This window comes from Gadus chalcogrammus, chromosome 9 (genome assembly GCF_026213295.1).
Source record: "Gadus chalcogrammus isolate NIFS_2021 chromosome 9, NIFS_Gcha_1.0, whole genome shotgun sequence".
NCBI lineage: Eukaryota > Metazoa > Chordata > Actinopteri > Gadiformes > Gadidae > Gadus > Gadus chalcogrammus.
Window position 1 is genome coordinate 5,868,084 of NC_079420.1, and position 15,097 is coordinate 5,883,180.

The 15,097-nt window shown below is 45.1% G+C and overlaps 1 protein-coding gene across 1 annotated transcript in view; it reads left to right on the forward strand.

Moving 5' to 3' along the window:
• The window catches only part of LOC130389425 (fibulin-1-like), a 30,838-nt gene extending 22,880 nt beyond the window's left edge, over window positions 1-7,958 (forward strand). The window contains exon 17 of the mRNA XM_056599206.1: window positions 7,309-7,958. Within this exon, the coding sequence (XP_056455181.1) occupies window positions 7,309-7,448 (140 nt within the window). The 3' untranslated portion in view covers window positions 7,449-7,958. The remainder of the gene's footprint in view (window positions 1-7,308) is intronic.
• Window positions 7,959-15,097: the final 7,139 nt, after the last annotated feature.

Genomic DNA, 15,097 nt, shown 5'->3' on the forward strand with positions numbered 1-15,097 from the left:
GAGAGAGAGAGAAAGAATATGTTGGAGAACTCTCTTGGCCACTCTCCCTCACTCTTCTTCATGTGGTTGAAGTGCATTGTTCCATTTGTCTCTGCGAGGCCTCAGTGTCTCGCCCGGCATTAGAGCACTTTGAGCCACGACCACATTAAGAAAGGAAAGACCCAAGGTCTGTCTGCGTGCGGATCCACTTCTGTCCCTGAACCCGTCTAAAGGCTTATTGGATGCAGTACTGGGAGAGAGTGGTGGACGGCTACGAGGCATACTGTTCCGTCGCTCTGGTCTCCGGTCCAGCCAGCTCCTGCTGTGAAGTGCGGTCTCCCCAGTGCGATGAGGCTCCCCTGGCGATTTGATTTACTGGGAGTTAGTGACTGTCCCAGTGCTTCGCTCCACCGATAATGTGTGCGGGTGTGTGTACGTGTGCGTAGGCAGTGCATGTGTGCGTGCCACGTTTGTGTGGGTGTGTGTACAAAGTTTGTGCTTTTTTTGTGTGTGTGTGTGTACCCAGTGTTAGTGTGTGTGTGTGTGTGTGTGTGTGTGTGTGTGTGTGTGTGTGTGTGTGTGTGTGTGTGTGTGTGTGTGTGTGTGTGTGTGTGCAGTGTGTGTGTGTACACAGTATGTGTTTGGGTGTATCTGTGTGTCTGTGTGTAAATGTGTGGCTGGCTGACGTGTCATGCGTTCTCCTTCTCTGGCTACAGTGTTGAGACATTTAAACCGGGGGACGGACATGAGAAACGGTTCATGTTGCAGCTCCTTTGATGAATGCATGAATGAACGGGTTTATGGGTTTTGTTTTGGGGGTTTTGATGTTCATCCAGGGGTAAACAACAGAGGTGATCGCACATCCACAGAGTTCACAGAGAGTTGGAGAAGTGGTTTGTTATTGCGGTAGACTGGCTAGTGACTGGTTGGTGATCACCAAATTGCTCAATATTTCAACCTTCCTCACACACACACGCACACGCGTGCACACACACACACACACACACTCACACAAACTTACAACAGTTCAATGTTGTCATTGGTGGGGAAAAAAGGGTTGTAGAGTTGAATTCAATCATCCCTTAACGTTGGTGTGGAAATATACATGCACACAAACAGACACATAAACAGACACACACACACACACACACACACACACACACACACACACACACACACACACACACACACAAACTTTGACATGACACGTACATTTGCAGCCCTTTGCATTTCACTCCACAAACACAGACACACACACATACACAGACACACACACCACTGTAAAGAGCAACACCACGCCTTTTTCCAAGTCCCCGTTCATCCGTGACTGTTTCGTTTTTTCCCAGCACTGTCTGATTTGGATGACACATCTGACAGCCTGCCCTGTCTGAACAAACACAGACAGCCAGGGGAAGGGGGGGGGGGCTACACACACACACACACACACACACACACACACACACACACACACACACACACACACACACACACACACACACACACACACACACACACACACACACACACACACATACACACACGCACACACACACACACGCACGTACACACTGACACACAATCATGCACTGGTAGCAAAGCAGCGTTCAGCCAACAACCCCCATGAGGTACACATGTAAACAAGCCCGGTATGGCGGTGGTGTGTAGTATAGCATATCATCCCTCTGACAAAGAAAACATACCTGACACACACCTTACACGTGTTTGGAAAGGCAAATAGTATTGGAATGCATGCCTCCTAGCCTAGCCCTTTCGCTAAAAAAAAAAAATCTTCTTCTTCTACTCCTTCTTCCTCTTCCTCCCCTTTTGGTTCGGAGTAAGGTTCTTTTTTTGAGAATTGTTTTCAGAAGATGCCGGTGTCTCTGTGCATCTCTGAGCATTGGGAACGTAAAGTTATTGGAGAAGTTGAATGGGTTTGGCCTTTTTTCTTTTGGTGTGTGGAATCCCATCAGCGACGGCAGACCGGTGTTGTGCCCTGAGGGATCCAACAGGCTGCTCTGCTTAGAATCCCACACGGTTCATGCGAGGAAGTTATCAACCTCGCTGTCAGTTTCCTTCAGTCTCCAGAGAGTACAATTGATTGATTCGTACTAGGAATCTCAGATTATCAGGTGATTTATTCTCCTCTCTTTTGAGGAACTTCCCTTCATGGAGGCTATTTCAAATATGAATTTCTGCCAACAGGGTAGCTAAAAAAACGTGGTTTGCACGTCTATGAATTCTATTTTTACTCTTATTCAACCTTTTGTGTGACGTCAGCCAGGTGTTAAAATGAAAATCTCCTCTTCATGAATCATTTCCATTTCAAACGAGCCTGCACGGATTGCCGAGCAGTCTGAGGCTCCGCAGCTAAATTCCATTCGCAGTCCAAAAGGAAAAAACAGATTCTGCCATTGAGGAGAAGCTCTTGCACGGGGATGAGTGATGTCATTGGCGCTATGCTGCCAGGCGGCAAGGTGAACCGATTGGATGAATGGAGGCGGAAGTGGAGCCCGGAGCGCCCAGACTTCAGGCAGGCTTCTGCAAGCTGTCAGCGGGGTCTGGCTCCCACAACCGGGGGGTGGAATGTGAGTCTACGGTGCGAGACATGACCGGGCCTTGAGAATCAACAGAGGCTCGTGGCCCGAGCCAGGACTGGAGGAGGCATCGGATGGAGGCTCACGGCTCATTTTGATTTCCAAATTAAATTTAACTCAAAAGGAAGACAATTTTCCTCCACTCATCCCGAAGAAGACGACTGAATCACACAGAAAATTGCTGAGTCTGCAGTGATTTCAAATTGCTGAGTCTGCAGTCTATATTTGCCCTTTATCTCAAATATAGACTTCTATATTTTGCTCCTTAGTTATGGGCCTTTATACTGGAAAAGGTCACAGCTAACACAGTGCAAAGGTTGCGGTGAAGATAATGTTGCGTGTTGTGTCTTCTGAGCTGCTCCCGCGACCACAGAGTGAAAAAGGTCCCAAGAAAATAACAAGTTATTCCCATTGGGCCACTTCTGTGATGTCACAACGACACCGGCCAGCAAAAACCCATGGTCAATTTGGGAGATCTTTGGCTAGGACTCGCTTGAAATTTACTTTAAAATATCAAGCCTCTGTCTGCTGGCATTTCAGTGTGTGTGTGTGTGTGTGTGTGTGTGTGTGTGTGTGTGTGTGTGTGTGTGTGTGTGTGTGTGTGTGTGTGTGTGTGTGTGTGTGTGTGTGTGTGTGTGTGTGTGTGTGTGTGTGTGTGTGTGCAGGTTGGTCTTTTTGGAGCGGTCGTCGTCTGCACACTGACTGGCTGTAGAAACAAAGTCTAAAACACAAGAAAGCTCTTTTAATACAAGCAAAGCCACTACAAAATGACCCTCCAGGGGCCTGTTAAGGGAGCAAAGCTTTAAGCCAGCCATGGACTTAAGACACTGTTTCATGTTGGCCGTGGCATTACTTCCTCTAACCAAGCCATGGCTTCACCTCAACACAAATGGTGCTCAGTGTTGCATTTGGGCGTTCTTCTGTTTTTCTTCTCTATTCCCCTGAGTGCACCAAAAAGTGAATGAATATGTCACCATTGTATCAAAGCAGCAGTGCCTTATTTTGTATTATTCAACTGGCCTACCACTGTAGGGTCAAAAAGAGCCCACAGTAAAAGTATAAAATATATTATGTATTTAGGTAAAAAACAGAATATGCCAAGGAAATATACATTTGGGGAATATCAAAACCTCTGGGCTCTATATTTGTGACATTAGGTTATATATCATACAGGGAATTCATCTTAATTCAACCAAGAAATATGATGTCATAATATGAAATATGATTGCATGGACTCTGAACTCTGAACTGAATGTGAGCAGTAAGCCTAGTCCAAGAACTCTTACTGTATCTGTTTGATCAGAAAGTATTATTTCACTATAGTACTACTGCAGTATAGGACACATGAGCACCACTCTGCACATGGACGCCCTGCAGGACAGCCCGGAGTTTGACTGCTGTCAGCCTGCATGGGTCCACAGCCAGCGTGTCATTACACGACACTGCGGCGAGGCCACGGACATTGTTCATTTGTCTCTGGTATTAAACCCGTTCATTTTGGATTTTGCCCTACACTTCCTACGCCGCGTTGCAGAAACCAGAAAACCAAGAAATTGTACTGTTTACATGCAACCCTTCAATATCGCGGCCCTCTTAGCCATAGAGGATGACAAATGCCTCCTGGCATTTCGCTGCACTTTGTTTTGTGGCAGATGTCTCCGCTACCAGCATGCATTTAGGGTTCGTTTTTATTGTGTGGCAGAGTAGAAGACGTCTTGCAGCTGTGTTCTTGACAGAGCCGGTTAGAGATGGCAGGGTCACCTTGGGCCCTGCGGTGTCCACCTCAGTAGCCATGGAAACAACACATTTGGAGCACCGCAAGTCTTCACGAGAACTACTTCTGCATCTTACGGGATATTGGTTTTCAACCCAGTCGCAGGGGAAACCAAAACCGGGAGCGTATTTGTGGGTTTTGGGTAACCTCTGCCTTGTTTATGTATGTGTAAATCCCAGGTAATGACTACATTGTGGCCAATCAAAGGGAACCTGTTATGTGGTCGCGAGAAGCTTTTTTGCCTCAAAGCCCCGCTGAGATGTCCAAGATGACTGAGAGAGGGGCCTGGTTTCACCTTGGAGTTCCAGTGAGCCACCATCACCACTGTGGGCCATGTGTCTCTCCCTCACAGTTCCCACCACACCAAGTATTTTGGTGGGAAGGCTATGGAAAGATAGAATCATCATGTTGGGATTTCGTAGTGTATTCCAAGGGGGTCAAATTCAATGACTGAACAAACATCAAGGTCTGTTAACCAAAAGAGATGCAAGATATCTCTATACTTAAAACATATTTGATCCTTCCTTTTCTCTCCGACAACCCAAGTAAAACAAGTCCAAGGATCTGAGCAGATATCCTACTTTCATGGGTGATTCACATTATGTGCTGTTTGCCAAGTCACTACTAAAACAGAGATGCATCTTATGATTCCAGAGGGTCTACTGCAAGACTTACTGTGATATTCATGGAGCGGTAGTGGTTTATTCAAATGCTAATTGCACCTTTATACAATAATACTACATCACAAGGAATGAAAAAGAGCAGTACTAGCAATTCTTTGAAGAACCACTGAAACCCTACATCCATCATTGGTGGTTGAAGGTATGAAGTATTATTATTATTATTGTTGACTTATTTATGAGACAGTATTGTTTTATTTGCTGTTGACACATACTACAATATCCTTTTGAATGACAATTTACCTCTTCTGACCCTGATTATGGCCAGGGCTCAGGGGAGTACTTGGATTTTGGGTTTATGATTTAAAAACGTCACTCAGAAACAGGCTCTCCAAAACTGGTTTGCTTCTGCGGTTGTCCAAACTATGCCTTCGAACAACAATATTCCACTGTGCCTTCACTCATCTTTGTTGCGTGTTTAGCCCGGCTCCGACCCATGTGAACTAACTTTGAATCTGCTCCATTAAAGTTTTCACGGCTAGCCGGTCGCACGGATGATGCTGACTCTCCATGTAGGTAATTTGCACTTCTCAACTGATTAGCTGTGTGGGTTTCTGGGTAAAGCCACGATGTGTGTTACCCACATTGTGTTATGTACAAAAATCTTTAATTTAGACTCAATCCCCAAATGCTACTTCTTTTCTTTTTTTTACCCGTTCTGCTGCTGTCATTGGGTTCAAGCATGGGTTTCTGTTCTCGGATGGCACTGGCGCTTTGGAAAACAACAAAGCACTCATCTAGCCTCTCCTTCATTCATTGTGTCACTACGCAACAGAGATGCATAACACCAACACACAAGGGCAACCCTGGTAGTCACGGGCCCCATTCCACACTCTTCCAGGGCGCTTATCGCCCGGATCTCCAGGGAATCTTCTGGAATCTTCTGGAATATTTTGTGTGCCCACAGTAATCCAACTGGAGGAGAGATGGAAAGTGACAGAGAGGCACAACAAGCCCAGAGAGGGGAAAGAGAGAGAGAGAGAGAGAGAGAGAGCATGGGAGAGAGAGCGAGAGAGGAAGAAAAAGCGAGAGGCGACTATAGTTTGTTCCTCCTTCGTTAAAGATGGATTCCTGGAGATGTGCCATCATGGATTTCTCGCGTGACTCTGTCTGCGCCCTTCTGTCCAACACATGGGACTAATTTACCCTTGTAGGCCACATTGTCGATGCCACAAACATCAACCTCCCCCCCCCTCCTTTTCATCCCTCTTCAGGAATAAAAGAGAGTGAGGAGGGGAGGGGTGGACCACTACTGTTACACAATGCCGGTGTCCAATAAAAAGTCACAGTAAACGGCCCAGTGCGATTGGTCATAACCAAACAGCTTTGCCTGTTTTAAGGCAAGGCATCAACGCACCTCATTATTCACACTAAATGAGGCGGAGTCGGTATGGGTGGGTGTAATCAGGGCTGGGTCAAACAACATCGTCTCTCACTCCATCTCTTTTGACGTCGGTGCAACTCAAAAACACGGGGACATGAGGAAAACTCCATTACGTTGATCATGAATTAAGGACCGGGGGGAGTAGTTGAGTGACTGACAGCAGGGCATTGTGGGCCTTGTGCCGCCCCAATGCACCCTGGGTGCAGCTGTCGAAGCAGGCCCGAGCCGACGCGTCGCCGACCTTCGCAGTGAAAGGGGCTGCTGACAGCCCGTGTAAATAAACACTGACGTTTTTGAGCCTTGCAATCACACGTTTTCTTAAAACACGCACCCAAATGAATTCCACTGGCGTTCTGTAACACCGTGTGTTTCACCCTGGGTGGGTGTTGTTGACGGTGGCGCCAAAGGGATTTATAGTGTCGATGGGATGTGTATCAAGGTGCTCATCCTGATGGTCACAAGGAGGCCTGTCACCGCCAACATGATAACTGAGCACAGAATTTGCCAACGTCTGTGCAGCCACATTCGAACCATAACCATGCGATTTAGCTGTCCATCAGGTAAGTGTATGATGTTACCCACCAATGATGATAGGTGGGGGAGCAGTGCAACAATGAACCTGAAACTCATCAGTTGTCTTCAAATAGATTTCTGGCTTTATCGTCCGTCCTGCCCAACCATGGAAGCAAGCTCATTATTAGCAATAGAGTGATTCAGCCGTCCACTGATCTGAATTTTAAATCATCATGCCCACATTGGCGAGTCCCTTCTTACGTGGTTAGATTTGTTAACCTTGCCTTAACATGTGTATGCGTTGTGTTTCTGGTCCCCCTTGGTGACTCAAGATCCTCTTCTAGCATCCCAACCAATCACTATCCGTCTGTGTCTCTCCTCTAGGGGTGGTCCGGCAGGTGAAGCCTATCATCGGTCCGCTCAACCTGGTGCTTAAGCTGGCCATGATCAACCTGAACTCCCAGGGGGTTTCCCATCAGAGCGTCATCAACATCCACGTCTCCGTCTCCGAGTTCTGGTTCTGAGCGCCGGTCGTGGACGACGTGTTAACATGGTGTATTGAAGAAGACTCCCTTGTCACGTGACGCCTTGCTTAAAACATAGGATCGACTCACACTCTGAGCTTAGGTGAGGTACTCTGATGCGCATGCACACGTTGGTCATATTTAACGAGTAGTGTTTTTGCTGGGGGCATTTTGTATGAGGGGCGATGTTTCAGTGATGACAGACCACACGCTGCTTGTAGTTGTATATTAATAAGAGCACTAATGATTAATCCACTTTGACGTGCCCTATTGCATCTGGTGCACTGTAGCTGTAGAGTCCTAAACGCTATATAAAGTCATTGTAGAGAATAGAGTCAGATATACATTGATTGTGGCTGCCATGCATTTTGTGGAAGACTTTGAAGGATATGATGATTTAATGTAACCCTACTTTTGTAGCATTCACCTTTGTTTTTATTCTTCTATCAAATAAACATTATTTTTATTTACAGTATTTTATTTTTCGGTGAACGCTACACCTTTAACAGTGCTGCAGATTTGTTAGACCAAAACAACATGTAAGGTCATAACCCTCTACAACGTAGTTAAACATGTTAAACATATGCAACATGTTCTTTTCAAGAGAACATGTTTGTTTTGGGTATTACCTGGGACCAGATAAACATGCCATAAGACCAAAAACAGTCAACAGTCAGATTAAAGGTTCTAGGTTTGAACCTCAATGTCCCCAGTATACATGTACACACTTATGCCCAGTACCTAATCCAGATTATTGATTATTAATTATTAATTGCCTTTTATGTAAATACATTTGCACCACAAATGGTACATTGTTTCAGTGAATGTTACTGATCATTTTAAGTAACTGTAAAATCGCTGTAACCAACTCATTTGTGGTTGGGTGAGGATATTTAGATTAAATAATTAGATATACATTATAAGATATATATATATGTGCATACCATTCTAATTTTGGACATAATAGATAGTGGCATCATTTTAAGGGCTGAATAAAATAGATTCATAGATAGAATAAATGCAGAAAGAAATGCATTGCACAGCAAAATTCTGAAGACAATTCAATTATACTCGTGATTACAGGATTGGTCACGGTTTGAATTCTAATACAGAGCAATCATTGCAAAATCTTCAATCGGATTAAATTTCAATCCTATTGTCTGTTTGATTGATGGGTGGTCGAGGCTGTTTCCAGAAAACTCTGGTGGAGGAGGTGAGTGTGTATGTGTGTGTGTGTGTGTGTGTGTGTGTGGGGGGGGGGGGGGGGCCTGACTCAGAGATGGAACAAGGGACAATAATGGCATTCGGCATGAGCGGCCCCTGGGTACACGAAAGCATGTACCCGGGCATCCACATCCCTAATTACATTCACCAGTGAACCAGAACCTCTCTCTGCTTCGCCCGACTCCGAGTGAAGAGGGAGGGGAGAGGCAGGGGATGGAAGGTGGAGGGGGGGGGGGGGGGGGGGGGGGGGGGGGGGGGGGGGGGGGGGAGTTGTGTGAGGGTGGGGGTAAGGAGAGCAGATGTCAGGGTAACGGCCCGAGCTATGGTGGGTCTGTAATCATCGCAGCAGTGTCCCATGCCCCCAGGCCAGAGGCTCGCTGGGCTTCAAAGACAGCGGTGCGGCAGAGGGACATTTATCAGGAGCTGACGGCACGGGACGCATCTGAGGGCTCTGCCGAGGGGGCTATCCCTACTTCAGAGGAGGATAAGGCCAATGGGGTCGTCCTGGTGGTCAACATAAAAGGGGAAAAAATAAACGTGTGTTTGTGTCTGTGTGTGTGTGTGTGTGTGTTTGTGTGTGAGAGAGACTGTGTGTGTGTGTGTGTGTGTGTGTGTGTGTGTGTGTGTGTGTGTGTGTGTGTGTGTGTGTGTGTGTGTGTGTGTGTGTGTGTGTGTGTGTGTGTGTCAAAAGAAAAGCTTTTCGGTAGTGAGTTGGTATAATAAATGTGTATGTGTGTTCGCATGTGCACATATGGTTGTTTGTTTTTCTGTGTGTACCTGTGTATGCGTGTTTAATGTAATGTGGTGTAGAAGATCATGTGTGTGTATGTATGCGTGCTCATGTGGTCATCTGAAGGATAATGTGTGTGCGTGGGTATGTGGCGGCTCGCCTATAGAGGGCGCTGGGGCGCCGCCCTCCCGCCGACCGGCCATCTTTTCTTTTTAAAATATATTTATATATATTTTTTTTAATAATCTTCTCATTTTGAGAATTAATCTATTTTAATTGCATTCAAATAATGCATTTACTTTAGAATATCTTTAGAATCCCCCATAATTAAATCTTCATTCACTTACATGTTCAACGTTCATTTTGGGGAAGTAGATGTCTTCCTTGGGGCGCAGTTCGCTCAGCCCCACATGCCTGAATTATTAGCCAATGGTTCCCCCGTTGCTAGGCAGAAAAGTACATAATTTCGCCAATCAGCGTCGTCGAATTGTATGGCTTTGGGTCGCTCAAGATATAGCCCCAAGCGTAGTGCACCGTCAACTGCACGTAACCGCGCATTTGCCATTACCTCAGAGATCAGCAAGATGGCGACTTTGAGTACTGCTACCACTGTTTCCCTGTGAGTTCAGCTAGCCACAAATTCAGTTAAGTCTTTGCGTATGAATCCCTTCGAAAGAAGAACATTTTTGCAGAAAAAATCGCAAGTAAAAGAACTCGGAGCAGAAAAGCCAGAAATGAACATAACCCAACAAGCAAGAGAAAATGATAGAGCCTACAGGAGAAGTTTTTCCAGAGTTTGGTGCAGGCTTGGCTAACTAGCTATGGGTATACCAATGCAATTTTTTGCTTTCCTTGTATACTTTTTAAAACAAGTGCGTGTGATATTTCGTGGACACAGACAGGGTTGACAGACCTGAAACATCTGTCAGAACGGGTAAAAAAAACACAAGCGAGCAAGAGTGCATATGAACAACTGTGTGAAGCTAGCCATGCTAGAGGTAAGCAACTTCTATTTATTCCACTAGCCTATATGTATTTCCCTTGAGATGGACACTGGTTGCAGACCCTCACAACCTCCCCCCACCCCATTCAAGTGTACTGTATATAGTTCTCTGCAAACATGGTTGCATCAGGCCTTCAGTGTGCATATTGTATATAGTCCTCTGTAAACCTATTCAGTGTACATACTGTATATAGTTCTCTGCAAACCTATGGTTGCTTCAGGCCTTCAGTGTTCATATTGTATATAGTCCTTTGCAAACCTATTCAGTGTACATACTGTATATAGTCCTCTGCAAACCTATGGTGGCATCAGGCCTTCAGTGTGCATATTGTACTGTATGTAGTCCTCTGCAAGCCTATGTTGGTATCATGCCTTAAGGTTGAATCCCAATACTTGGCTCCCTTCAAAATCTCAGCCCTACCCCTCGCTGTTGCGCGTTCACGCGCCGTGGAGCCATGTCCCAATACCAGTTTAAAGGTAGCTTAAGGGGTAAGGGGGAGGGCTAACATCCCCTCAAAATTGAGATTTTCGATGGGCACACTCAAAGCGCTTCAGTTCTGACTTGCTCCCACAATACCTTGCGAGAAAACGGAAAATCAAGAAATATCCTAGACAAGATGGAGGGCGAAAAGATGCGACAGGATTGGAAAAACAGAAATGTAAGTGTTTTCTCTGTAATTAACTATTAATTATTTTATTAATTATACTCTGCAGCCCGGCCGCGGGCTTCGAAGCCCGGCCGCGGACTCTCGGAAGATCTGGATATCATACGACATGAGCCCGGCAGCTCCCCGACCGCGGGCCGCCCGACCCCGGTCCACGGCTGGGCTCCGCAGCCCGGCCGTCGACCGGGGTCGGGCGGCCCGCGGTCGGGGAGCTGCAGGGCTCATGTCGTAAGATATCCAGATCTTCCATGTTCTAGTGACTCCAGGTTAAAAATAAGCTTTATACTAATATATTATATTATATTAGTAATATTCTATAAGTAATATTATATATACTAAAATATTATATTATGTTAGTAATATTACATGGTTAATCAATGTATTTTTTGGCAGTACTATATTGTGTACATATACATATATGTACATATATGTACATATATATAAACATATATTTTACATAACATATGGCCATATCACCCAGTTCTGGCATATAATTCCTAATTCCTTCTTATTCGTTTTCTTTCAGGACATCGTTGAGTCCACTGCCACCAGCCCCCCCCACCTCTCCCTCATGCTCCTCCACCCCAGGCACCTCTTCCACCACCCCAGACACCCCTTCCAAGAGGAGAGTGCCAGGGAGCAGGCGAGGCATGAGGAGAGCGAGGCAAAGTTGGCGGAATGGTGGAGAAGATGTGATTCTCCACCATTCTCTCAAAATCTGAGAGTGTGTGTGTGTGTGTGTGTGTGTATTTTTAGGTGTGTGTGTGTGTGTATTTTTAGATGTGTGTGTTTGTATTTTTTGATGTGTGGTTCAGTGTTTCTTATTTAAATAAAGTGTTTCTTCTAAAGTGTTCTTGTTCTTAACCGATTATTATCTAATACCACCTTTAACATGTAGCTAAGTGACATTCAAAATAAAGGTATATTACGAGGGACAAATAGTATTAAAAAAATCCTTTATTTAAACATGCCAATTACTAAATATAAATACCATTTCAGGTTAAACATCTTTACAATGGGTCTTGCTCGTTGCCCGAGACAATGGCAGCCAGTCTGTCTCTTGTAACTTTACCAGGGGTCTGGTTATCTGCTAGGGGGCCACGGGGAGGTTGGGGGTCAAGCATTTCTAGTTCAGCATCCGCATCTGGCTCTAGCATGTCGCCATTTTCAAGGCACACATTGTGGAGAAATGATGACGTCACAGGGTAGGGTTGTCCCATTTGGTAGGGGATCGGTTAGGGGTAGCAATGAGCATGAGCTATGAGGGTAAGGGTTAGGGTTAGGGTTGAGACAGTGAGCAAAAAAACAGGATTGGGCCTTAGTGTGTCTTAAGTGTGTTTACATGAATTTTGTGGAATTCATATTTCATTGTATTTGTCTAAATGCATACTAATGCAGACTAGATATATTTAGAGTGACGTTTACCAACACAATGGCTTGGCCGTAACACACTCACCCATTATCTCTATCTCTCTCTCTCTCACTCACACAGAGAGAGAGAGAAAATGTTACCTTGTGTGTAATTCAAAGTTATTGTTGATGTATCTGCACTCTTAATGTTGCTGATTTCTACAAGGCAAAAAATTAACTTAAAACTTAGTTCCCTGGCCCCATTCGTCTTTGTAAATAAATGTTCTTTTTTTGCCTTTACTATTTTGTCAGAATGCACCAGAATGCTTTGTTTGTGAAAATCACAAAAAAATCTTGTGGGGGAAGATGCCCCCAGACCCCCCCAACAGGGGTTTGGAATGCAAACGCTCAAATAAATTCCACCAGCCGCCACTTCTATGTATTATCATGTGTATGTGTGTGTATCCACTCGAGGGCCTTGGAACCTCATGTGTAGCATATATTTGATATGGCATCATACGTTTTCTACCAAATCCCTGACAAGGGCTCTGCATAATTATACAAACCTATAGTTTAGCGAATAATCCCATAGCAAACGGCTGAGGAGCTATTTCCTTCACCCTCCAAGTATGAACGGATTCAGGTTTCAAGAGCTAATCCAGCACACAGGCTAAAGAATGTGAACAGGCCTTCTGCTTCTGCAGCTTTCTTTTCTATCTTTTAAACGTTGAAAACCTTTCGGAAGGCAGCAGAACATTTCTTGTTTATGTGTACACCCATTGCATGGAAGCCCTTTTTTCCTGAAGTGCAGAATACCTCGAACTCCAGCTAATGCTAAATCTCTACCCTACCAATGGTAATCGCACTCTAATGGCAACGCCAACAACACATTTCAGGCTCCCGGTACAGTGCTTTTGGCCACATTAATTCACCGTTAGGATTAATACAGTCTGGGCTTTATTGGAGCAATCGGAGCGAGAAAACGTTTCACAAGAGCATTTCACGACACGATACACAAGCAGCTGGGTATGATGCTGCAAAAACAGTGGTCTTCAGCATCCAGACCATAACCAAGAGAGCTCTTGCTGGCTGGCTCTGTAGGCCTGGACAGTAGGGCAGCTAGCCCCCTTGGCAGCCCTCACCCAAACCACATACATGTGGGGACAAATGAGCAGAGTATCTCCTGCCAGACTTTCCGTTCCGAAGCCAAGAGGCAGAGCTCTCACACACTTGGCGTGCCCCTCGAGCCCCTTGCCCAGCGAGCGCGCTCACGTTATGACTAAGAAGAGGCGGCTGGGTGAGTCAAACTACAGTGGCGGTGGGAGGAGTGGTATTGGTGGTCTCGGTTGGCCGGGGGGGGGTCATCATGCCAAAAGCTTGCACTGACCGTCAGTTCCAGTTGGGGGCAGATTGGTGCTGTTTCTGGCACTCAAAGGCCAGAAGCAGAGGGGGGGTGTCTTGGTCGATTGAGGAAGGATACGAGAATAGGGGCAAGAAGTTTGTGTGTGTGTGTGTGTGTGTGGGTAGAGGAGGGGGAGGTAGGCTCGGTGGTTGATCAGTCGGGAGACCAGGATTGCGAGGCACGTGCTGGGTCGACTCCTGGATTTACTCGCTCTCGCGCTCTTTTTTTCTTTTTCCCGCTTTTTCCTGGCGTCTCTTCCGAAGCATCCACCGCAACACATGTTACAGGTTATAAGTGGGTTCTTTTAATAAATTTGGGGGATAAGTCCTCTCTCTCTTCCTCTCAATGGTTAAGCACTGTTTCTTATTATCATCAGCGTTCTCTTCTAAAGGACAGGACCAGAAGATTTCTACAGAAATCCTGCTTCTGTCAAGTCAAAAATATTTGACTTGACCAGTGTGCAGTATCGATGAATTTACTTACCTTCACTTGTTAACTTAACAACATGCAATAACATATTTTTGTAAGTGCCAATGGAAACTTAATCTTCACAATTACCTCTATCTTTATTCCTCTGAGATAAATAATTGCACTATTGGTTAAGAAACAAAAGTGTTCTTTTGTGAATAAGTTGGGAAAAAGGGAAAGCAAATAAAGTGATATTTTTCAAAAGCCCAACAGAGGGCAGGCAAATACAGCTGAACACAGTGCCAAGCCATCCCCAAAGGACAAGGATAGACATACACTCTGGAGTAAAACCCTCTTTAACTCCCAAATATATAATAAGAATGATAACATTATTGTTATCGCTTATCTAACAGGGAGTTAGTATATACTACTTATACTACTTACTATTACTGAGCGAAAGTATGTATATCTATCCCATACATAAACAGTAGGATACATCAAATATTTCTGCAGGCATGAAAGGAAAACAAATGCTGAATCTAAAATTATTATATTTTAGTTTATTTAATATTTAATATTACATTTTAATATATTTTCACACAAAATTTGAATAAACAAGTTTGGACTTATGAACCCCTCGCTTGTCCGTCAATAGAAAACATACCATGCACACCCGATGGGACGGTTCTGCGGTTTGTGTCAGAGGTGGTGGCGGCGTTGTTGGGTGTAGCAAGGGGTGGGAACGGGGTGTCTTGAGGTAAGGGTAGATGGAGATTCTCCACCTTCACCCAATGAACACCATTGAACACATAAACGTATGCTGCTCCGTAACAGACTGGTCTAGACGTAACCACGCAGATCCACTGG